This window comes from Prionailurus bengalensis, chromosome B1 (assembly GCF_016509475.1).
Source record: "Prionailurus bengalensis isolate Pbe53 chromosome B1, Fcat_Pben_1.1_paternal_pri, whole genome shotgun sequence".
Classification (NCBI taxonomy): domain Eukaryota; kingdom Metazoa; phylum Chordata; class Mammalia; order Carnivora; family Felidae; genus Prionailurus; species Prionailurus bengalensis.
Window position 1 is genome coordinate 56202953 of NC_057344.1, and position 26129 is coordinate 56229081.

Sequence of the window (26129 nt, forward strand, 5' to 3'; positions counted from 1 at the left end):
GACTATTAGGAATAAGCTCACCTCCTTTACATGAATGGTTATAATTTATTTTTTTTTCAATTAGACCACATTGAAAAGTCACTAATATTTTGTGCTGATAATCATTTCTTATACTGAAAAATCAGACTTGATACATCACACTATCTAGGTTCACACTGATGACTTTGCCACTTCTACCTGTGTGACAATGGGCATGTTATTTAACTTCTGGAAGACTAGTTCTCTCCTTGCGTTGTGGGGCAATGCAAGGGTAAAAACAAAAACAAAAACAAAAACAAAAAGCCTTCTCCATAATGCGTTCATGAGAATTAAGTTACACAATCCATGTAAAAAACTGAGTACAGTATCATATCTGATACTAGCAAGGGTTTGATAAAGACTATCATTATTGTTATTGCAGTTATTGTTTTTTTAATTGTTGTTATTTTACCTGTCAAGTCCTCTATAGTAGGAGGTAGGAAACTAGGAGAGACAGGAACTGCATCAGGGAAAGTGAGAGACACTTCAGACATGAAGATGAATAAATTTTGGTTTCTTCCCTTAAGGATTCACAGACCAGTAGGCAGATATATAAAATGATTTGACTCAAATGAGACAAGTGACATAATAGATGGCACTCCGCAATCAGAGCCCAAAGGAAGTATGACTAACTTTGTCTGAAAGAATTAGGGAAGTCTTTATAGATGAGTCTGTCTGTGAAGAACAGATCATGTAGGATCTTTAAAGTGATTCTAAGGAATTTGGATGTTAGCCTGAAGTCAACGTGAAATATTTCACATATTGTTAGTGATGAAGAAGACAGGATCACGTTTACATATTCCTCCAGCAGCAGGGCAGACAATGGAGACAGCAGAGATGAAGCAGAAAGACTGGAGACTGTAATAGTTTGGGCCAAAGATAATGAGGGTGCTGATCTGATGTTTACACTAAGGAAAACCAGCCTCTTTGTGACAGAGTTTAATCTGATTGAATTGTATTTAGTCATGCTACTACTTAACCTGACCAAACAAAATTGAATTTACTCCCAACCTCAGTCACTGGATTCAAGGAATTGTGCTCTAGATGACTGCTTCTCAGCATTACTAGAAATACTGAAGCATAGCCAAGGCTTTATTAAGAATCTGTGACCTGTGTATTTTAGGCTTAATCTCAAGGCAGGTTGAGAATGGAAGTATGTTAAATACAAAGACAATGTGGCAATATGGAACTGTGTTGAAGAAATTAGTAAAAGAAGTCAAACACAATTTATACATCTATGGTTACAGATAGGTAGCAAATTTACAAAGGGAAAGTAGGGACCAATTAAAACATTTGTCACATTAAGCTTATAGGAATATGAACGAAAATGCCTGTAATTATTGCATTTCACATTGTTGTGCTATTTTAAAATAAGCATTTGCATAAAATTAACTTAGTGTTTAAGAATGGCTTAGAGATGAGCCATTAAGTAAGAGATGTTACATTACATCTTATCATCAATTTATCTAAAGAGATAGCAAAAACACTCTTCAAATTTTAAATGTACCAGAGAGACAACAGAAATAGTTTAAATTGTTTAAAAAGTTACTTGAGAGAAATGACAAATCATGAAGATATTTTAAAAAGCTAAAATGTAATGTATAAATATTTTGCTAAGCCATTTTCATTAATGAAAATAGAAACTTTTTCATACTCTTCTATGTTTTCTCCAGACAAAATAAATACACAAAAATTTTCTGCTAATCACTATTGGTATTTGTTAAATTGAGAGATTTAACATTGTTTATTTTAAATATAATGTCATTCCTTTCATACTTACATTAATTTATCTTAATAATTTCATTGGTTTTACCAAAAAAATGTTTTCTCAACAATAGCAATAGGTCAAACAATAAATTTTAATTGCAGATATATAAGTGCCAGACTTATCAGCATATGCATATTTTTAAAGAGTTATTTGATTATTCATGCAACAAATGTCAACATTTTTACTGTGGATATTTAGCCAAACTTGCATTTGAGGTTCTTAAGTCCGTCACAGTCTCCTCACCATCACCTAAACATTCCTTCTTACTGAAGGCTGAATATTTAGTTTTGTCGACACTGTCAAAACACACATTTTTAAGATTCAAATTCTTGCATTGCAAGATTTGAGTAAAATGTTTGGGTGAAAGTTTTTACATATTTCAACCTATAGGTCATTCTATGAGTTTCTTTAAAGTATGCCTTTAGGGGCGCCTGGGTGGCGCAGTCGGTTAAGCGTCCGACTTCAGCTGGGTCACGATCTTGCGGTCCATGAGCTCGAGCCCCACGTCAGGCTCTGGGCTGATGGCTCAGAGCCTGGAGCCTGTTTCCGATTCTGTGTCTCCCTCTCTCTCTGCCCCTCCCCCGTTCATGCTCTGTCTCTCTCTGTCCCCAAAATAAATAAACGTTGAAAAAAAAAATTAAAAAAAAAAAGTATGCCTTTATTTTTTGTTTTGTTGTTTGTTTTTCTATCTGCTTATATTCAATCTATCAGGCAGGATGTTATGTTGTGGTCATAAGCAACCCTAAATCCCAATGGCTCAAAACAGTGAATATTCTACCTTGCTGCTTTATTTGTTAACCACTGTTTTAGGCAGGAGAGTCTCTGCTCATTGCAGTCAGTGCAAACTGCCAACATTTTTTACCACAGTTAATCACTCTGCCAGAAGTAAATGAGAACATGGATGGGTCTCATGCTGGTAAATAAATAGCCTGTCTCTAAAATGACATTTTGCTTTCTGCTTACAAGTCATTGGTCAGCATTAGTCACACAGCACAACGGCTCAGGAAATAGAATCCTATATGGTCCAGAGGAAGTATAATCAGAAATATTTGGCAAATAACACTAATGAACACAGCTATTTTAGTCTTCTGCCTTCTTTTAATTAAAAAGGAAAAGAAAAAAGAAAAATAGAAATTACCTGTTGAGACTACATTTAGATTAGGTTTAATTAAATCTGTTTAATTTCTTCATAGACAAAAAGTTATAATATTTGAGGTCCTGCATCTACAGAAACATAGCTGCAACCACATTTTAGAGCTGCAAATACATTTCAGAAATCATCAAGTTTAATATCTTATTTAATTGGGAATTGAGGCTCTTAGAGTTTCAGAAAGTTAAACATAAATTATTTTATAGTCAAATTAGCAAAACAGTATACTGGGTGAACAAGTGGTACAATGATGAGGCATTATTCCTGACATAAAAATTTACAATATTTTTAAAAAGTTTATTTTACCTATTTTGAGAGAAAGCGAGTGCACGCACAAGAGAACAGTGGAAGAGGGGCAGGGAGAGAGGGAGAGAATCCCAAGCAGACTCTGTACTGTCAGTGCAGAGACAGATGCAGGGCTTGATCCCATGAACTGTGAGATCATAACCTGAGATGAAATCGAGAGTCAGATGCTAACTGATTGAGCCACCCAGTTGCCCCCAAATTTACAATTTTTTGAAAAGCATTTGTAACTCACACAACTAGATAGCACAGAGCAAAGAATTAGAACCCAATATTCCTCATTTCTGATTATAAAATATTTTGGAAATGTCATCGTCATTCTTTTTGGCCTTTTAGATATCTCCATGTTAATCAAATCAACTAAAATTATGTAAAGACTGTAACAGTTTTTTAATTTTTTTTAATGTTTTTATTTATTTTTGAAGGAGAGAGAGACAGAACATGAGCAGGGGAAGAGCAGGAAGAGAGGGAGACACAGAAGTTGAAGCAGGCTCCAGGCTCTGAGCTGTCAGCACAGAGCCTGATGCAGGGCCCGAACTCAGAAACTGTGAGATCATGACCTGAGCCGATGTCGGACGCTTAACCACTGAGTCATCCAGGTGCCCCAAGACTGTAATATTTTTAAATGAGGTAGGCAATTACTGTATTAACTCATTACTTTTGTGAAATGTATAATCTATTCTCCATAAATATATTTGGAAATAAACCATTTAAGAATATATACAAATAAATGTCTATAACAAAAAATTATGATAAATCATCATTTGAAAACAGGCCCTAAAAGGGACTGGACCACTGAACCTCTGGACCTTCTAGATCACTAACATTATACTATTCAGGGAATAAAATAAGGAGGAATAATTAAATTGTTAAAATCAGTGATAGACAATATTTAAAGTGGCTAGAAAAAAAAAAGATACAGAATTCCGGAGGAGAACACAGACTAGAATGGTAGCAGACTTCTTGTTAAAAATAATGCAAAATAGTGAGAAAGTGGGGCAACATCTTTTAGGCACAGAAAAAAAAAATTAAGATAAAAATAGTTTTCCTTAGTCAATAAAAATGTATTTCTACAACAAAGGCAAAATGAAAACATTTTAAGATATGCAAATGTGGAATAAACTTATTCATCAGAAAACCTGCATAAAAATAAATGTTATAGGAAGTCCTTCAGAAAATTTTGGGGCTCCTGGGTGGCGCAGTCGGTTAAGCGTCCGACTTCAGCCAGGTCACGATCTTGCGGTCCGGGAGTTCGAGCCCCGCGTCGGGCTCTGGGCTGATGATGGCTCAGAGCCTGGAGCCTGTTTCCGATTCTGTGTCTCCCTCTCTCTATGCCCCTCCCCCGTTCATGCTCTGTCTCTCTCTGTCCCAAAAATAAATAAATGTCGAAAAAAAAAAATTAAAAAAAAAAAAAAAAAAGAAAATTTATACTAAGTGGAATTCTGTATCTAGACAAAAAATGAAAAAGTAACAGAAAAGGTAATTATATGAGTAAACAATAAAACGACTATTTTATTATTCTATAAAGGTTAACTGATTCATGGACAGCAAAAACGATATCAATGCATTTTGAGATTTATAACATAAATTGAAGCAAAATGTATAGCAACAATAGCATAAGTGCCAGAAGTGGAGAAATGGATGCATGCCTTTCTAAGGTTCTTATACTCTAAATCAAGACATATGATATTACTAAAAGGTAAACCATAATAAATTATGATATTCCATCAACCCTAAAGCAACCACTAAAAATAACACAATAAAGAATTATATCTACTTTGCCCTACTAAAAAGTGACATGGAATAATTAAATGTGTAAAGAAGCTACAGACCGAAAAAAGGGAGAATGAGATTAAATAGTAAAAATAGAAAAGCAGTAGTGAAATGGTATATTTGAGCCAACCATATCAATAATTACATTGCATGTAAATGGTCTAAACGTGCAATGGGAAAGATTTCAAGAGTGCCAGCTGCTTCCTCCAAGAAACTCATTTTTAATATAAAGATGCAAATAAGTTTAAAAGAAAATGTACAGAAGATAGAGCATGATAACACTAATAAAAAGAAAGCTAAATTGGTTTTATAGTCCACAAAATAGATCTCAAAGTAAAAAAAAAATGTGACCAGGATATAAAAGTTCATTTCATGATAGAGATCGATTTGCCAAAAGGACAAACTATACAAAATGTTGCACCTAATAACAGTATCCAAAACTATGAGCAGAAGTTAACAGAACTTCAAGGAAAAAAAGACAACCCCACAATTATTATAAGAAACTTACTCTTTAGATTTCTTTTGACGCTCTTTCTCCAGTTTCTTAAAGTAAAATAAATTATTGATTTGAGGATTTTTTTCTCTTTACAAGCATTGAATGACAGAAGTGTAGAATGATAGAAGTGTAGTCGTTCTAAGAATTGTTTTACATATTTAAAAAAAATTTGATATTTATTTTTGTGTTCATTTGAAAACATTTTCTAATTTCCCTTGAAATTTGCTTCTGACACACTGATTAGCCAAAAATGTTTTTAATTTACAAATGTTAGTGATTGCTTTATCTTTCTGTTATCACTTTTTTATTATGTTACAGTCAGAAGATATATTTTGTAAGATATCAGTATTTAAAATTCATGGTATTTGTTTTATGACCCGGGATCCAGTCTGTTTTGATGAATATTTTATGAATACTTAAGAGGATATGTATCCTGCTGTTGTTGGGTTGAGTGTTTTCTGTTTATTTTGGGGATTTTTTTCCCTTATGTTTCCCCTTTTTTGCATTCTTTGGGTTATTTATACATTTTTTAGCATCCCATCTCAATGTATGTGTTGTGATTTTGATGATAACTTTGCATAATATTTTAGTATTTACTTTAAGGATTACAAAATATATATTTGTGACGAATATTTTACCACTTTACTCTTTAATATAGAACTCTTATTACTATGTAGGGTCCTTTATACTCTCTTCTATGCTGCAGTTGTCTTATATCTATGTACATTTTAAATCACATCAGAAAATATTATATGTTGCTTTCAACTCACACTTGTTTTAAGAAACGCAAGAACTCAGTACTGTTTCAGTGCTATTTTGAATGCTCAAGTCCTTTCCTCCACCTACTGCCATCGTTTTTCTTCAGCATTCTCTATCAGCTGAGCCACACATCTGTCTAGGTTTTAGAGTTGAATTCAATGGGATGAGAATGCATGTGTTTACTCCAACCTACCCAGAGACCAGAATACTCTCAGTAGTCTTTAATTACAAATGTAAAATATTTAAAAATTTTTTTTAGATGTTTAATTTTGAGAGAGAGAGAGAGAGAGAGAGAGAGAGAGAGACAGACAGACAGCAGCAAGGGAGGGGCAGAGACAGAGGGAGACACAGAATCCAAAACAGGCTCCAGGCTCTGAGCTGTCAGCACAGAGCCTGACATGGGGCTTGGACCCATGAGCTGGAGCTGTGAGATCATGACCTGAGCTGAAATCGGATGCTTAACCCACTGAGCCACCCAGGTGCCCCACAAATCTAAAATATTTTATAGCTTCAGGGATCTTCATATTTTCTACTTCATTTTATGACAGTGTCCATGGGATTTTCAAGACAATTTTGCATTTCATCTAAATATCAAATTTTTGGCATGATGATGTTTATACTGTCCCTTCATTAACATTTATACATCTGGTGGAAGTTTAATGATTTTCAGTCTTTCACAACTGATAAAGGTAATTGGTGGTTTCTCTCTCTTTTGTTTTTACTTAGAAATACCTGCTGGGGATTTAGAAATTTTATTGATCAATATTATTGATCCATTCAATTTCTTGCTATATTTAAATATTTAAAGCTACACATTTGCCTATAAGCACTGCTTTATACGTACAGCACTTAAACTAGTTTTGGTATATATTTTCATTATCATTCCATTTAAAATATTTAATTTTTCTAGTTTAATATTTGACCCGTGAATTTTTCATAAAAGTGTTATTTAATTTCTAAATATTTGCATCTTTTCTGCATATATTATTTTTGTTGATTTCTAATTTAATTCAGGTTTGGTCACAGAACATAGTGTTAATTTAATCTATTGAAATTTATTGAGCGTTTGTTTATGTACTAACATATGGTCCATTGGGTAAATATTCCATATGCAACTGAAAAAATTTTATTATGTAATTACTGAATATAGTGTTCAATAAAGGTAAATAAACACAAATTAAGCCAATTTATTGGTAATTTTATTTAAATCTCCTATATCCCAATTAAATTTTTGGTTGTCTTTACTGAGAGAGAACTGTTAAAATCTCCAATACATACATTTATTTAAAGACACTCTCGAGGTTGCGGCAAGATGGCGGCTTAGGAGGACGCTGGGCTCACCGCACGTCCTGCTGATCACTTAGATTCCATCTACACCTGCCTAAATAACCCAGAAAACCGCCAGAGGATTAGCAGAACAGAGTCGCCGGAGCCAAACGCAGACGAGAGGCCCACGGAAGAGGGTAGGAAGGGCGGCGAGGCGGTGCGCGCTCCATGGACTGGCGGGAGGGAGCCGGGGTGGAGGGGCGGCTCGCCGGCCAAGCAGAGCCCCCGAGTCGGGCTTGCAAAAGCGGAGGGGCCGGGCGGACTGTGTTCCTACAGCAAGCGCGACTTAGCGTCTGGGAGGTCAGAAATTAACAGCTCTGCTCGGAAAGCGGGAAGGCTGGAGGACAAAGGGAGGGAGAGCTGCTGAGCCCCCTGACAACAGAGCTCAGTTTGGTGGGGAACAAAGGCGCTCACCAGCGCCATTTCCCCCGCCCATCCCCCAGCCGAAATCCCAAAGGGAACCGGTTCCTGCCAGGGAACTTGCTCGCTCCGCGCAAACACCCAACTCTGCGCTTCTGCGGAGCCAAACCTCTGGCAGCGGATCTGACTCCCTCCCGCTGCCACAGGGCCCCTCCTGAAGTGGATCACCTAAGGAGAAGCGATCTAAGCCTGCCCCTCCTGCCCCCGAGCACCTTGCCTACCCACCCCAGCTAATACGCCAGATCCCCAGCATCACAAGCCTGGCAGGGTGCAAGTAGCCCAGACGAGCCACACCACCCCACAGTGAATCCCGCCCCTAGGAGAGGGGAAGAGAAGGCACACACCAGTCTGACTGTGGCCCCAGCGGTGGGCTGGGGGCAGACATCAGGTCTGACTGCGGCCCCGCCCACCAACTCCAGGTATACACCACAGCACAGGGGAAGTGCCCTGCAGGTCCTCACCACGCCAGGGACTATCCAAAATGACCAAGCGGAAGAACTCCCCTCAGAAGAATCTCCAGGAAATAACAACAGCTAATGAGCTGATCAAAAAGGATTTAAATAATATAACAGAAAGTGAATTTAGAATAATAGTCATAAAATTAATCGCTGGGCTTGAAAACAGTATACAGGACAGCAGAGAATCTCTTGCTACAGAGATCAAGGGACTAAGGAACAGTCACGAGGAGCTGAAAAACGCTTTAAACGAAATGCATAACAAAATGGAAACCACCACAGCTCGGCTTGAAGAGGCAGAGGAGAGAATAGGTGAACTAGAAGATAAAGTTATGGAAAAAGAGGAAGCTGAGAAAAAGAGAGATAAAAAAATCCAGGAGTATGAGGGGAAAATTAGAGAATTAAGTGATACACTAAAAAGAAATAATATACGCATAATTGGTATCCCAGAGGAGGAAGAGAGAGGGAAAGGTGCTGAAGGGGTACTTGAAGAAATCATAGCTGAGAACTTCCCTGAACTGGGGAAGGAAAAAGGCATTGAAATCCAAGAGGCACAGAGAACTCCCTTCAGACGTAACTTGAATCGATCTTCTGCACGACATATCATAGTGAAACTGGCAAAATACAAGGATAAAGAGAAAATTCTGAAAGCAGCAAGGGGTAAACGTGCCCTCACATATAAAGGGAGACCTATAAGACTCGTGACTGATCTCTCTTTTGAAACTTGGCAGGCCAGAAAGAATTGGCACGAGATTTTCAGTGTGCTAGACAGAAAAAATATGCAGCCGAGAATCCTTTATCCAGCAAGTCTGTCATTTAGAATAGAAGGAGAGATAAAGGTCTTCCCAAACAAACAAAAACTGAAGGAATTTGTCACCACTAAACCAGCCCTACAAGAGATCCTAAGGGGGACCCTGTGAGACAAAGTCCCAGAGACATCACTATAAGCATAAAACATACAGACATCACAATGACTCTAAACCCGTATCTTTCTATAATAACACTGAATGTAAATGGATTAAATGCGCCAACCAAAAGACATAGGGTATCAGAATGGATAAAAAAACAAGACCCATCTATTTGCTGTCTACAAGAGACTCATTTTAGACCTGAGGACACCTTTAGATTGAGAGTGAGGGGATGGAGAACTATTTATCATGCGACTGGAAGCCAAAAGAAAGCTGGAGTAGCCATACTTATATCAGACAAACTAGACTTTAAATTAAAGGCTGTAACAAGAGATGAAGAAGGACATTATATAATAGTTACAGGGTCTATCCATCAGGAAGAGCTAACAATTATCAATGTCTATGCACCGAATACCGGAGCCCCCAAATATATAAAACAATTACTCATAAACATAAGCAACCTTATTGATAAGAATGTGGTAATTGCAGGGGACTTTAATACACCACTTACAGAAATGGATAGATCATCTAGACACACGGTCAATAAAGAAACAAGGGCCCTGAATGAGACATTGGATCAGATGGACTTGACAGATATATTTAGAACTCTGCATCCCAAAGCAACAGAATATACTTTCTTCTCGAGTGCACATGGAACATTCTCCAAGATAGATCATATACTGGGTCACAAAACAGCCCTTCATAAGTTTACAAGAATTGAAATTATACCATGCTTACTTTCAGACCACAATGCCATGAAGCTTGAAATCAACCACAGGAAAAAGTCTGGAAAACCTCCAAAAGCATGGAGGTTAAAGAACACCCTACTAACGAATGAGTGGGTCAACCAGGCAATTAGAGAAGAAATTAAAAAATATATGGAAACAAACGAAAATGAAAATATAACAATCCAAACGCTTTGGGACGCAGCAAAGGCAGTCCTGAGAGGAAAATACATTGCAATCCAGGCCTATCTCAAGAAACAAGAAAAATCCCAAATACAAAATCTAACAGCACACCTAAAGGAACTAGAAGCAGAACAGCAAAGGCAGCCTAAGCCCAGCAGAAGAAGAGAAATAATAAAGATCAGAGCAGAAATAAACAATATAGAAACTAAAAAAACTGTAGAGCAGATCAACGAAACCAAGAGTTGGTTTTTTGAAAAAATAAACAAAATTGACAAACCTCTAGCCAGGCTTCTCAAAAAGAAAAGGGAGATGACCCAAATAGATAAAATCATGAATGAAAATGGAATTATTACAACCAATCCCTCAGAGATACAAACAATTATCAGGGAATACTATGAAAAATTATATGCCAACAAATTGGACAACCTGGAAGAAATGGACGAATTCCTGAACACCCACACGCTTCCAAAACTCAATCAGGAGGAAATAGAAAGCTTGAACAGACCCATAACCAGCGAAGAAATTGAATCGGTTATCAAAAATCTCCCAACAAATAAGAGTCCAGGACCAGATGGCTTCCCAGGGGAGTTCTACCAGACGTTTAAAGCAGAGATAATACCTATCCTTCTCAAGCTATTCCAAGAAATAGAAAGGGAAGGAAAACTTCCAGACTCATTCTATGAAGCCAGTATTACTTTGATTCCTAAACCAGACAGAGACCCAGTAAAAAAAGAGAACTACAGGCCAATATCCCTGATGAATATGGATGCAAAAATTCTCAATAAGATACTAGCAAATCGAATTCAACGGCATATAAAAAGAATTATTCACCATGATCAAGTGGGATTCATTCCTGGGATGCAGGGCTGGTTCAACATTCGCAAATCAATCAACGTGATACATCACATTAACAAAAAAAGAGAGAAGAACCATATGATCCTGTCAATCGATGCAGAAAAGGCCTTCGACAAAATCCAGCACCCTTTCTTAATAAAAACCCTTGAGAAAGTCGGGATAGAAGGAACATACTTAAAGATCATAAAAGCCATTTATGAAAAGCCCACAGCTAACATCATCCTCAACGGGGAAAAACTGAAAGCTTTTTCCCTGAGATCAGGAACACGACAAGGATGCCCACTCTCACCGCTGCTGTTTAACATAGTGCTGGAAGTTCTAGCATCAGCAATCAGACAACAAAAGGAAATCAAAGGCATCAAAATTGGCAAAGAGGAAGTCAAGCTTTCGCTTTTTGCAGATGACATGATATTATACATGGAAAATCCGATAGACTCCACCAAAAGTCTGCTAGAACTGATACAGGAATTCAGCAAAGTTGCAGGATACAAAATCAATGTACAGAAATCAGTTGCATTCTTATACACTAACAATGAAGCAACAGAAAGACAAATAAAGAAACTGATCCCATTCACAATTGCACCAAGAAGCATAAAATACCTAGGAATAAATCTAACCAAAGATGTAAAGGATCTGTATGCTGAAAACTATAGAAAGCTTCTGAAGGAAATTGAAGAAGATTTAAAGAAATGGAAAGACATTCCCTGCTCATGGATTGGAAAAATAAATATTGTCAAAATGTCAATACTACCCAAAGCTATCTACACATTCAATGCAATCCCAATCAAAATTGCACCAGCATTCTTCTCGAAACTAGAACAAGCAATCCTAAAATTCATATGGAACCACAAAAGGCCCCGAATAGCCAAAGGAATTTTGAAGAAGAAGACCAAAGCAGGAGGCATCACAATCCCAGACTTTAGCCTCTACTACAAAGCTGTCATCATCAAGACAGCATGGTATTGGCACCAAAACAGACACATAGACCAATGGAATAGAATAGAAACCCCAGAACTAGACCCACAAACGTATGGCCAACTCATCTTTGACAAAGCAGGAAAGAACATCCAATGGAAAAAAGACAGCCTCTTTAACAAATGGTGCTGGGAGAACTGGACAGCAACATGCAGAAGGTTGAAACTAGACCACTTTCTCACACCATTCACAAAAACAAACTCAAAATGGATAAAGGACCTAAATGTGAGACAGGAAACCATCAAAACCTTAGAGGAGAAAGCAGGAAAAGACCTCTCTGACCTCAGCCGTAGCAATCTCTTACTCGACACATCCCCAAAGGCAAGGGAATTAAAAGCAAAAGTGAATTCCTGGGACCTTATGAAGATAAAAAGCTTCTGCACAGCAAAGGAAACAACCAACAAAACTAAAAGGCAACCAACGGAATGGGAAAAGATATTCGCAAATGACATATCGGACAAAGGGCTAGTATCCAAAATCTATAAAGAGCTCACCAAACTCCACACCCGAAAAACAAATAACCCAGTGAAGAAATGGGCAGAAAACATGAATAGACACTTCTCTAAAGAAGACATCCGGATGGCCAACAGGCACATGAAAAGATGTTCAGCGTCGCTCCTTATCAGGGAAATACAAATCAAAACCACACTCAGGTATCACCTCACGCCAGTCAGAGTGGCCAAAATGAACAAATCCGGAGACTATAGATGCTGGAGAGGATGTGGAGAAACGGGAACCCTCTTGCACTGTTGGTGGGAATGCAAATTGGTGCAGCCGCTCTGGAAAGCAGTGTGGAGGTTCCTCAGAAAATTAAAAATAGACCTACCCTATGACCCAGCAATAGCACTGCTAGGAATTTATCCAAGGGATACAGGAGCACTGATGCATAGGGCCACTTGTACCCCAATGTTCATAGCAGCACTCTCAACAATAGCCAAATTATGGAAAGAGCCTAAATGTCCATCAACTGATGAATGGATAAAGAAATTGTGGTTTATATACACAATGGAATATTACGTGGCAATGAGAAAAAATGAAATATGGCCTTTTGTAGCAACGTGGATGGAACTGGAGAGTGTGATGCTAAGTGAAATAAGCCATACAGAGAAAGACAGATACCATATGGTCTCACTCTTATGTGGATCCTGAGAAACTTAACAGGAACCCATGGGGGAGGGGAAGGAAAAAAAAAAAAAAAGAGGTTAGAATGGGAGAGAGCCAAAGCATAAGAGACTGTTAAAAACTGAGAACAAACTGAGAGTTGATGGGGGGTGGGAGGGAGGAGAGGGTGGGTGATGGGTATTGAGGAGGGCACCTTTTGGGATGAGCACTGGGTGTTGTATGGAAACCAATTTGTCAATAAATTTCAGAAAAAAAATAAATAAAGACACTCTCAAAAAGTAAAATTCAAGCTTAGTGTTTAAAATTACCATGTTGAGAGGCCTCAAAGTAGGTGAATTTATGTCTTTCTACATTTAGAGTAATGCCAAAAAAGTGGAAAAAAAATCTTGCTTTTATATGACTTAACCCCATACACTCTTAATATTTGTTGAGAGGTTTGTTCAAGTAATATTAGCATCTGCAACAGTATTACCACACATTTGCTGAGGAAATAACCTGAAGAATGAAGTGGTTGTATGCTTTTAAAGAATCTTTAATTACATTAATGTATTTCAGATTAACATGAGAATATATACGCCCCATGTGAAACATATGAAACTTGAAATATTTTTCATTTAATGCTAAATATGTTAAAATGTCATTACATAGTAATGACTACAATAAGGAGTTATATTTTGAGCTTCCTTTAGGGGCCACATTCTCCATAATTTTGTCCCATTCTTTAATAATCATGATAATCCTCTGAAATGGTGATGAAGAAAAGACAGTGCCAATTCAGGTCCAGTCGATTTCATTAGGATCAGTCCCTGTCATCAGAATGTATGCGGGAGGGAAACCAATTCAAAATACTACAATTTGTTTGACTTCATTATTACAGAAAAAAAAGTACATTTTGTAATGTACATTTGGAATAAAAGTACATTTTTACCACGTTATGATACATTTATAAGTGCACCATGGTGAGAACCCTAATAAGTGACTAAGTAATTTATTGCCTCAGTCTATCAAAAGCCCTATAAAATGGCTTTTATTGAGAGATGACAGTTCAGGTAGCTTAATTCCCTGAAGTTTGTTTTAAAAAGATTCCTAAACAAGATGAGCAGAATAGCTAAGTATGTTATACTTAGTCAACCACATATTTTTTTTAAACTTCTCAAGGGAACCACTCATATTTCAGAAGGGGGGACATTTCTTTTTATTGTTTTAGCTTTCATCGTGTGATTTCTTACAAAAGCATGTTGGTTCAGCTAAAGTTCTCTCAGCCCCATTCTCAGTAGCAGCAGAATAAAATGTCAACTTGGCATCTGGCTAGTGACAAGCATACTATAGAGCATATCTATATAAGTCATTTCCAGGCACCAATTTACATAGTAATTGTTTTAATGTCAGCATATTCAATTTTCAATGGCTGCTTTTAGTCACACTGTTTTTCTGTTCTAATCTTGCCATGTCAGTCGGTTTTGATAAAGCAGTGATAACTGGCAATTTATTTTGCCTTTGACAGGACTGAAAAATTAGTTTGGAATGCCAAGTATATGCAAGTGTGTTTTTTAGTGAGGGTGGGAGATAATCACAAAGCATGCATGTATGCTTGTATATATTTGGTCTTACCTCTTACATGGGAACTATTTTGTAAATTAGTATTTTACATGGTCATATGATTAACACTTTAATGTAATGTGACATTTTATGCCTGTACTGAAGAACAAAATAATATTTTGTGCTCACTCAGCTACATGTACATCGTGGCACTGTGGCAGAAACCTATTGAAGACAGAGGGGAGAGCAAAAAAAGAAGAGGCCAGAGATAGGCAGGGATCAGAATATGGAGGTTGGTGTTGGCGTTTTTTCAGCTATTATTTTTAGTGTGACAAGGAGTCTTTTAGGTATTTTATTATTTTTTTAAATTTTTTTAATGTTTATTTTTGAGAGAGAGAGAGTGAGACAGAGTGTGAGTCGGGGGGAGGGCCAGAGAGAGAGAGGGAGACACAGAATCTGAAGCAGGCTCCAGGCTCTGAGTTGTCAGCACAGAGCCGCAGGAGGGGCTCCGCCAGGAACCATGGGAACATGACCTGAGCTGAAGTCAGCCGCTTTTCCGACTGAGCCACCCAGGTGCCCTCTTTTAGGTATTTTAGGTAGGGGGGATGTAATGATCCTCCTTAATTCTGAAAGCTCACTGTTGCTCACTCTGCTGAATGCATTGTGCAAGAGCAAGAGGGAATGTGTGAGGTCCAATTATGAGGTCATTCTAGGATTCCAATTAAGAAATGACAGTGGGGGGTACCTGGGTGGCTCAGTCGTTAGGCATCTGACTTCAGCTCAAGTCATGATCTCTCTGTCCATGAGTTCAAGCCCCGCATGGGGCTCTGTGCTGACAGCTCAGAACCTGGAGCCCGCTTCAGATTCTGTGTCTCCCTTTCTCTCTGCCTCTCCCCCACTTGCACTCTCTCTCTCTCAAAAAAATAAACATTAAAAAAATTTTTTTTAATAAAAAAAGAGAAATGATAGTGGATACAGTTGAGATTAAGGGGAATGCATGCATTTGAGGCCCTTTAGCTCTACATTTTGGATACAGAATTAATAGGCCTTGGTAGATGAGATCAGTAAGTAGAGAATAAATAAAATGAGGAAACTGGAGGCCAGGGCTGAGCATCAGTGAATTTTAATTTATATATAGCCATCAGATAAAGATGAACTGTTTGTGAATGAGACTGGAAAGACCTGGGGATAAAAAGCAAGTGTTTCCTTGAAACAGAGACAAGAGTGCTTAAAAATGAGAGAAGGGACAAAGTCTAGTGTCGCTGCAAAGTTTCACGAGACTTTTAAATATACTGGATTTTGGCAACATGGAAATCATTAGTGGCTTTGGCAAGAAAAAAGAATGATGGCACAGTAGTGTCTTGAGTCAAATTAGGACTTCTGAAGAGTTGAAAGGGAGTTGAGGAAATTAATATCTACGGTAGACATTCAGGCTGACAGCTGGAGGAAAAATAGGTTAAGAAGTCATCTTACCGATGGGGAGGTACCAATGCTTTTTATCATATATGATTAAATTTTAGCCAGGATAATAAAATATAAAAATTAAGAGCTAAATTCTCCACTTCTGTAGAAAATACTGAACACTTCTAAATAATAGGCACTTATCACTACGTATCAGTTACAAAACTGTAGAGATGAGTACTTATTACCTTGACTCAGATGATAAGGTCTATTAGAGGAATTAATCACTTGATTTGGTAATAATAAAGAAGCAAAATAAAGTTACTTGACTTGGAGAAAACTGAGAGAGATATAATTTTAAAATTTAAAATTTTAAAGAGATAAATTTTTAAAATTTAAAAATAAGAATATATTTATCAATTCAAAAAGAAATCTCATACCCTCATGCCCTTCCCCTTATCCCCTCACATTCCTTAAGTAACCATTGCCTACTTTTTGTTTCTATAGATTTCCTTATTCTAGACATTCACATGAAGAGAATCATATATTATGTGGAATTTGGGGTCTGGTTTTCATTTAGCACAATGTCTTCAAAGTTAATCCAAGATGTAGCATTTGTCATTATTTTATTCCTGAATAATCTCTCAGTGTATGGATACACTACATTTTGTTTATACATTCATCTATCAGTGGACATTTGGGTTTTCCCATCTTTCAGCTATCATGAATAATGCTGCTATAAACATTCATGTGTAATTTTTGTGGTTTTCATTTCTATTGGGTGTATACCTAGACATAGAATTGCTAGGTCATATGGTAATTCTGTAATTACCATGGTAATTATGGTAATTATGGTAATTTAATTGTCTGAGGAACTGCTTTCCATTTGGAAATAGTTGGAGTTGCTTTCCAACTATTTTCCAAACCATTGACATCATTTTGCATTCCCACCAATGTGGGATGTATGGATGTATGCAATGTATGGATGTATGCAATGTATGCAATGTACGAGGTTTCCAATTTCTCTACATCCTTGCCAACATTTATCATCTGAACTTTTGGCTCTAGTCATCATATTGGATGTGAAGTACTATCTCATTTTGGTTTTGATGTTTTGTTTCTAATGACTAATGATGTTGGGCATCCTTTCATGGATTTGGCCATTTGTTTACCTTATTTGGAATATTCAGATCATTTGCCCATATTTTAACTGGGTTATTCACCTTTTTATTATTGAAATATAAGAACTCTTTATATATTTTAGATACAAGTCCTGTAGCAAATATATGATTTGCAAATATTTTATTCTGTGGGTTTCATTTTGCCTTTCTGATAGCATACTTTGAGACATAAGAGTTTTTCATTTTGATGAAGCCAAATTTATCTATTTTTTCTTGTGTTGCTAATACTTTGGTATTATATCTAAGAATACTATGTCAAATAAAAAGTTATGAAGATTTATTTCCACCTTTTCTTCTTTTACCACTTACACTGAGGTCTTGGATACATTTTGTGCTGATTTTTATGTTGTCTGAGTTAAGGGTCTAACATCATCATTCTTTCGCATGTGGTTACCTAGGTCAGTACCAATCATTTGAAAAAAAAAACTATTTTTTCCACATTTACTAGTTTTTGCACCCTTGTCAAAAAATCACTTAATCATGGATGCATAGAATTGTTTCTGGACTCTCAATTATATTCTATTGATCCAAATATCTATCCATATACCAGTACCACACTAGCTTGATTACTGCTGCGTTATAATAAGTTTGAAATCAAGAAGTACATATCATCTTATTTGGTTGCTATTCTTCAGGATTGTTTTGGCTATTTTGGGTCCCTTGAAATTTGAATTTTAGAACCAACCAGCCATTTCTGCAAGGAAGTCAGCTGGGATCCTGACAGGGATTTTTTTTTGAATCCATAAATCATCATGGAGTGTTTTGCCATCTTTACAATGTTAAATCTGATCCACAAACATGAGATGCTTTTTCATTTCTGGGATTTCTTTCAACTATGTTTTGTAGTTTTCAAAGTATAAGTTTGATGACATTTTTGTTCAATTTATTCCTAAGTCTTTTCTTCATTTTAAGGGTGAATGGATTTTTTTTTCTTAATTTCATTTTCAGGCTATTCACTGGAAGTATATAAAATAAAGTGATTTCCGTATACTGCTCTCATACCCTGTCGCTTGCTGACCTTGATTATTAGTTCTAATAAGTTTTTTTTAAATTTTTTTTAACGTTTATTTATTTTTGAGACAGAGAGAGACAGAGCATGAACGGGGGAGGGCCAGAGAGAAGGAGACACAGAATCTGAAACAGGCTCCAGGCTCTGAGCTGTCAGCACAGAGCCCGACGCGGGGCTCGAACTCATGGGCCGCGAGATCATGACCTGAGCCGAAGTCGGCCGCCAAACCAACTGAGCCACCCAGGCGCCCCCTAATAAGTTTTTTTTAGTGGATTCCTCAGAATTTTCCATATAGAAGATTATGTCATATACCAATAGAGACCATATGAATCTTTTCTTTCTAATTTAGATGTCTTGTATTTATTTTTCTTGCCTAATTGCCTGGGCTAGAATCCACAGTAGGATGTTGAATAGAACTGGTGAAAGTAGGCATCCTTAGGGGGAAATGCATCCAGTCTTTCACCAACAAAAATGTTAGCTTTTTAAAATGCCAGATTTTCTCATTATTTTTAATAAAAATAATAGTTCCCATTTATTTTTAATAAATAAGCTAAAATATTAATATCACCCCTCATTTCAATAAACTTCTGTGGGAGGGAGTAAAAAAAGAAGGAGCAAGTTTAGAATTCCTATTGCTGGATTCATCTTACAGAATAATATACATCACTCTACCAAAAGTCCATTTTCTTCTCTTTAAAGAATTAAACTTGTGATTGTGTTTTTCAGACTTATGATTTCAGTTTTATGTATTTGATCCCTACCATGTTATTAGGTTACAAATAATATCCTTTGAAATTCACTACAACTGATTATAAAGCAGCTGTAAGTTTATTTTTAGAAGGTTATTTTGTTTTTTGGGCTTTTTCCTTCTATTTTGCATGTGTACAACTTTCACATTGCCAGTCCTTTAGACCCCAGTGCCCTTGTGCTCACCCTCAATCCACTTTTCAAAAAATCTGCTTTATCTGATCATTTACTCCAAAGGCTAAATGTCTGACAGCTTTTGAACTGTTCTCTATCCGAGGAGGATTTTCATTACAATGGGACATACCTTTTAGCTATAGTGATAAGAACTCTTCCATATCTTTCAGTCTTTAGTTAATAAATGAGATGTGTGTGTAAATTTTTGTGTTTTTTATTTTATTTTATCATGGATTTTAAAAAAATGATCCCTAGAAACATACAAAGGAACTAAAGTCTATACTAGTTTTTATAAACTAGCTCACAAAAAATATTGAAAGATACTCATTTGAATAACAGTTGTGAAAGATTATTTCCTATCTGTTGTTCCTGATCATTCCTCCCCCAATTTGCTGCTTGTGATTTACCTAGCTTTTTTCCTTTTTTCAGTCATATTTAGACATATCTTTGGCTGGAAGCACATTTGATTCAAATGATGTTTCCCGTCTCCCTCTGTGGAAGTATTCAAACCTGATTAGAGTGGATGAATAGTCATTTTATTTTAATTTGTTTCAGAATTCACTTGTAAATTTGTTGAAAGAAGATGCTTCATCAACTTCACAAGTCATAATAAACCCATGAAAGAATGCCAGTGTCTCCCAAATTTTTATGTAACTTTTGAAATTGAGAAATAAAAAAATTTGTCCTTGAACATTTTTGGATGATTAAACTCAAACATTTCTGTGAATGAGTTCTACATTCAATGGACAAGAGCCAAAACAGTTAAATAACACTTTTGTAGTTCATATAAAACTAAAATATTCAAAGCATTTTCATTCACTAAGTCATGGTTTAAAAAATTACACTTGTACAATTATTTTTCCTCAAACTCAGAAGTGACTCACAAAATTTGTTTTTAAAATTTAAATTTTAGAATTATAGTTCACTTGATCTCCATATATTTTTGTCTTCATGATATAACTAGAAAAGAAGGAAGGAAAGCAGAAGGATTGTCATCAGAAAGAAAAGAAATAACATATTATGCTGCAGCTGATCTGGTAAACTTGTTCTCAATTTTACTAATCCTGATGCACAGTGAGATACATGAAGAAAGTTAGCATCCCCACATCCCCACTTGGTAAAGTAGATAAGTAGAAATTCAAAATGGCAATTTGACTTGTTCAGTACCACAGTGTAACTCATAGAAGTAAACTTTTTAAGAATTATTATTCAATGTAATTTCCAGAAGTGCTTAGACTATAAGGCACTGAAAAAAAAAATCTACTCAAATTTTGTTATGGTGAGAAATTGCATTTTCTCATCATATACAAAGTAGGTATTATGCACTATTCATCTAGGGAGGAGACTCCTTCCCTTTCCTTAGATGTTCCCATAGGACAGTCATTAGATTAATACTCTTTGCCTCTATCTTCTCCTACATTCTTTCCAGGAGAAAGGAAGACATACGATTGATGAATTTGAGTTGGTGAGCTTATCTTGCTTGGGTCAGCCCCTCCTTCATTTTTCTGCTTTGGAATTTGCTTGCCTGCAGAGGTCAGACTCTGCCCTGCATGCCTTAAGTTAGACAACTGTGATATTGTGTGTTCAGCAATGTCTTTAACTTGAAGCCTGAATGCACCTCATTCTGGAGTTTGCTATTAGGAATCACATTTAGCCCACTTCTAAACCATGTCCACCGATAGAATCTTATCAATAATAAAGGTAGTATTTTTATTCCAAGCCATTTCTGGGGCAATTTCTCACTTGGTTCTGAAATTATATAGGGAACAGGGTTGTGATATAATCGCAACACTATGGAGAGCACTCATATAATCAAGAGATTGTAAAAATTCTTCTACATTTTCCCAAGAGTTGAGATATTACAGAATTTTCTCTCAACATTCAATATCTTATTTATTGTCACAGTCATGAAGCTATCTTGGGAATATAAGTGAAATATAAAGGAAAAGTGAAATGAAAAGGAAAAGCCACAATTCAGAGAACTTTCTCAGTACAAAAATATCCCAGCTACTCAGCCACCTTAGAAATGCATCTTAATTAAAGTGTTTGTACATTAATATGTATCTGTATAAACATGTATCCTTTTATAACAGTGAAAAATGAACCTTATGTCATGATGCCTTTACCTGAATCCTCTGCAAAGCCTACCTCAACTCTGATTCTTATGCATCCTAATCTCATGCATTTCTTCTCTTTATAGACATAAGTTCATCTTGCACACATTAATTATATGACATTTTGGGGAGTACTTGGGGTAACTACTTATAAATTGATTCATGTCTAGGGAGTAATACTAGCTCAAATATTCTTCAATCTTGTCTTGCTAACAATACATCCATGCATAAGTTTATCAGTTTCTTTTCCATGCAAGCCATCTATCCTTCTATGATTTTCTACTTCCTTATTTCATATGTATTTTGTATTCTGAATATATGCTTCATATTTCCCACCTTGAACTGGAAGTCAAATTAAATGTTCTACAGCATACAAAGATGCGACATCCCAAAGGAGTGACGGAAGATAAAGAAAATGCACAATTGATATACAAGTGAGGGGTAATTGAACTGTAGAAGAATGAAGCCAGACTAGCAAGATATCCACTGACTGGACATTTGTCATGCAGAAACTCTCATAGCAAAATTCTAATCAGCATTGCATTAAGTAAAATATAAAGATGATGTTTTAACAACAGATCTCGGGTTGAGCCTTGGTACTATGAATATAGACATAATTAGGTAGTAATTGAAGAAGGGAGTGAATGTTTAAAATGCATAAATAGGTCTTTAAAAAATACAAAAGTCAACCAGAAGTGTAGGGCTATGAGTATGAAGAGGAGAAAATTGAAAAATTTGACAACACTAAAGCATAGATAGTAAAACAAAACAAAACAAACAAAAAATATGCAATTTACAAGATAGGGAGATGCTAAAAAATTTTGGAAAAATATAAGAAATTCAAAAATATAAATGAGAACCTTAGAATTTATTATTAGGATATAGGTAAGAATCATTAAATTATTGGACACAGGCCAATTGACTTTCGTGTATCCATGGCTCCCACTTAATGAAAATCTATTACTGACTTAGTGAAATAATAAAGCCAAAAGAAAGCATTTCATTTTTATGCTAGTGGACAAGAAAGGAGCAGGACATATAAAAGAAGTATGTGTTCTGGATTGGATTTCTGAAATAACTCATATTCTGAAAATTCTTCACAGCAAACCAGAATGTATACTAAGCATGTAAAACACCTAGAACCATGATTTTTTTATTAAATGTAAAAAGAGAATGAATAGAGAGTACTTGCATATATAGAGAGAGTGATGTATAGTGTAGAACAGTGGGTTAAGAGCTACAATTCTGTATTTTGGAATAAAGAAAAAGTTAAGCAGAATTGTAAGATAGAATTCCCTGATACTTTCCACTACAAAATCCCAGAGCAAAGAAAAATAAATTCTTCTCTTCTGGCGCTTTGAGCCCGTAATTTGAATTGGCTGACTGCAGATGCAAAGTTTCTTAGAACCGTTATCTTTAATTATGGAAGTCATGCAAATTTTGCATTCTCTGGTGTAGATACTGCCAATATAAACAAGCTGTGGTCAATTACCTGCAGTCCAGTTAAATTGACAATACCGAATGCAATATGTGTCAATGTGCTTTCATAATTTCAAGAACCACTTACATAGAGCTGTGTAGTTTTGTGGTTATCTGTGCCTGCATTTTGAGAAGCACAGATGAGGTTAAAAAAAAAAAAAAAAAAAAACAAAAACATAGGGATCCCGGTAAGAGTTTTTGTCGTAAGCACTTGATTTCCTAGAGTTAGGATCTTGACAAAATGAGGCAGCAATAAATCTCCCTTCTTGCATTGCTGAGTCAGATACTGGACTACCCAAGGTAAACTCTCATTCTTGATGTCCTGCACTTAATCCTTTGCTGTCATCCGTCTCCAATCCTCCCATAAGGTGTTTGTTCGTTTTCTTTATTGGTATCATTTTACTAGGTGACTGTCCTATTAGATAACCAGTCTCAGGAAATAAGTAATAATATGGTCATAGGCCATATTTCAGCCACATTTATCTTCCCTAACATTGAGAATAATGCCCTCGATACTGTAAACTCAGTATGTCTAATAAAAATTTAAAAATATTTTTCTTTCCATTTTCCATTTTCTTTTCCATTATTGCCTAAGAATATCTTTTCTCAAAAGGTGGTAGTTATGCCAAAAATACACTCTCTGAGAAGAATGGGAATATCAGCCTTCTTTTGACTTCAGTGATTTTCTGCACTGTTTCCATCTGCAATTCTTTCCACTTGAATACACATTAAAAGATTGGAATTGTGGGGGTGGGGGAGGAGGTGGATGGAAATTATTCTCTGAGCACATTTATTATGCCAACAATGCAATTTAATGCATCTTTGATGGTGTGCAATTAGGTATTAAAATTTCTCATAACTAGAAATGTTCTCGGTCAGTGGGAATTACTGTAGATAATTTCAGGTAACCTGGGAATAATTTGGCTAGCTAGAAGGCCTAGACCAATATATAAAGCATTCAGTTTAGGAAAAAATTGATTTGTTCTTCACATTAATCCTCTGCTTAACTATACTGGGAAATGCAAATTCACATCAAACCTTAGAAGGAAACCAGTAATTCTTTTATATTTTAAAATAAATTTATAAAGACACAATATGGCACTAAAAAATGATCCCCAAACCATAATTTACCAAGTTTTTTCTAAAGGGTTAATTGTTTTCACACAAAATTAAGAGTTTTATTATACAATATTGATTTGATTTAGATTCCTACCCCTGTTTTCATTAGTTGCCCTTATTTTATTTTCTCTGATTTTCTTTATGTCACATTAGTGTTTCCACAGGGAGACTGGGGTGAAGGAAGGGTAAGCATATTAGTATAGTTAGATAGATTCATCAAATATGTATGGCAATTCTACAAACTTGAAATTCCCATCACATTGTATATTTTTTGGCATACTTTTGGCAATGTATATGCTAACAAGAAAATCATAACAGACTAGAAAAAAGAACAGTGAGCAATGTTAAGAGTAGATGGGGTGGGATTTCAGGTAACTATATATAATATCATTCTTACTTCCTTTTGCCTTATAATATTTAGCTATGAATCGGCAAAAACTGAACTCACTGTTAACTGACAAACAACAAGCATCCATGGTTGAGGAACCAACCATTACCTTTGGATTATGGATGCATTCACTGTAGGCATTCTTTATGGAAGATATAATAACAAAATCAGTGAATATGGTTGGTGTGAAAATGAAGTCATATATATGTAGACAGTTCTGACAATGCTCATCACCAGAAAAAGATGTTTGCTTTATAATCTACATGATCAAAAGTAAAAATATAGGTATTATCTTAAAACATTTTACTTTAAATGGAGATGATTACAGGCAACGATAAAAATGTGAATTAAGTTTCAGAAAGCAGGTACTTATTCTCTAATTTAAAAAATTACTCCAATTTAAACAAAACAGATTTAAGATTATGAAATATAAACATTTTTTTAAATTATGGCAAAATTTTTAGTTACATATTTCACTGTGATACACATTAAACATAGTTTAAAAAAAAAACAGACAAACAGACGAAAACTAGTCTGCATGGGAGGCTTGCTGATACTCACTTAGCATGGCGAATATCTGGCAGGGACCGCTCTAGAGCAATATTGTTGCTGACAAAAATATTGAAACCATTTTCTCTGTAAGCTGAGTCATCATGGTCCTCTTCAGTGAGGGGGTAAGGTTTCCCATGCTCACCTTTCCCTGGCAGGAGAAAACAAAATGGGATTATCACCTCTACAAAAACTATTTAATCTTCTAGAACAGATAATAAGACTTAACTGTGTTTTTCCTTAGTCACCTCTTACTATTCTCCTTGGAAGAACTTTTATTATAACACATTATTTTATTCAGAAAAAAGAAATATACTCATGATAAAAAGCAAACAACACCAAAGTAGAAAGTATAATCATTTTCAAGAGAGAACCGCTATGATGATTTTAAGTGTATGTTTTGTAACATTTGAATGCAGTTTCTAATGTACATATTGCCTTATAATTTGATTTTATCCAACTTAATTGTTGAAATTGTTGAAAATATAAAAAGCTATATTTTCATTTACTTCCATTGGTTGATATTATTTCATTGTATCTCAATTTACAGCATTCCACCAAAGATATACGTTTAAGTTACTTCTAACTCTTCCTATTAAAAAACAATATTGAAATGAACATCTTTGTTTATACATTCCTAGTTATGTAGTTTGGGAAGGGAAAGGATAATTCCTACAAATAGAAGTGCCTTTAGAGTAAGTTAGAAGAGTTTTCACACATCTTCAGAAGTACTGAATAATAATTTGAAATTTACTGGTAAAATATAGATTATTCATACTTTAATTTGTTTTCTCTTGATTACTAATACAATCAATAACTTTGTATACATTTATCATTTGTATTTCTTACATTGTGAAATGACTGTTCAGATTTCATAAAAAATATTTTATTGGTTGTTTTTAAAAAGAATTTTTTTTCTATTTCAGAGAAAGAGAACAAGTGGGGGAGAAGGACAGCAGGAGAGAGAATCTCTCTTTTTTTTTTAATGTTTTATTTATTTTTGAGGCAGAAAGTGACAGAGCATGAGCAGGGGAGGGGCAGAGAGATAGAGGAAGACACAGAATCCAAAGCAGGCTCCAGGCTCTGAGCTGTCAGCACAGAGCCGGACGTGGGGCTCGAACTCACAAACCGTGAGATCATGACCTGAGCCGAAGTGGGATGCTTAACTGACTGAGCCACCCAGGCACAGAGAG

The 26129-nt window shown here is 35.8% G+C and overlaps 1 protein-coding gene across 1 annotated transcript in view; it reads right to left on the reverse strand.

Moving 5' to 3' along the window:
• GALNTL6 (polypeptide N-acetylgalactosaminyltransferase like 6) overlaps nucleotides 1-26129 on the reverse strand; it is a 1211922-nt gene that overhangs the window by 667572 nt on the left and 518221 nt on the right. The window contains exon 4 of the mRNA XM_043555626.1: nucleotides 24949-25087. Within this exon, the coding sequence (XP_043411561.1) occupies nucleotides 24949-25087 (139 nt within the window). The remainder of the gene's footprint in view (nucleotides 1-24948; nucleotides 25088-26129) is intronic.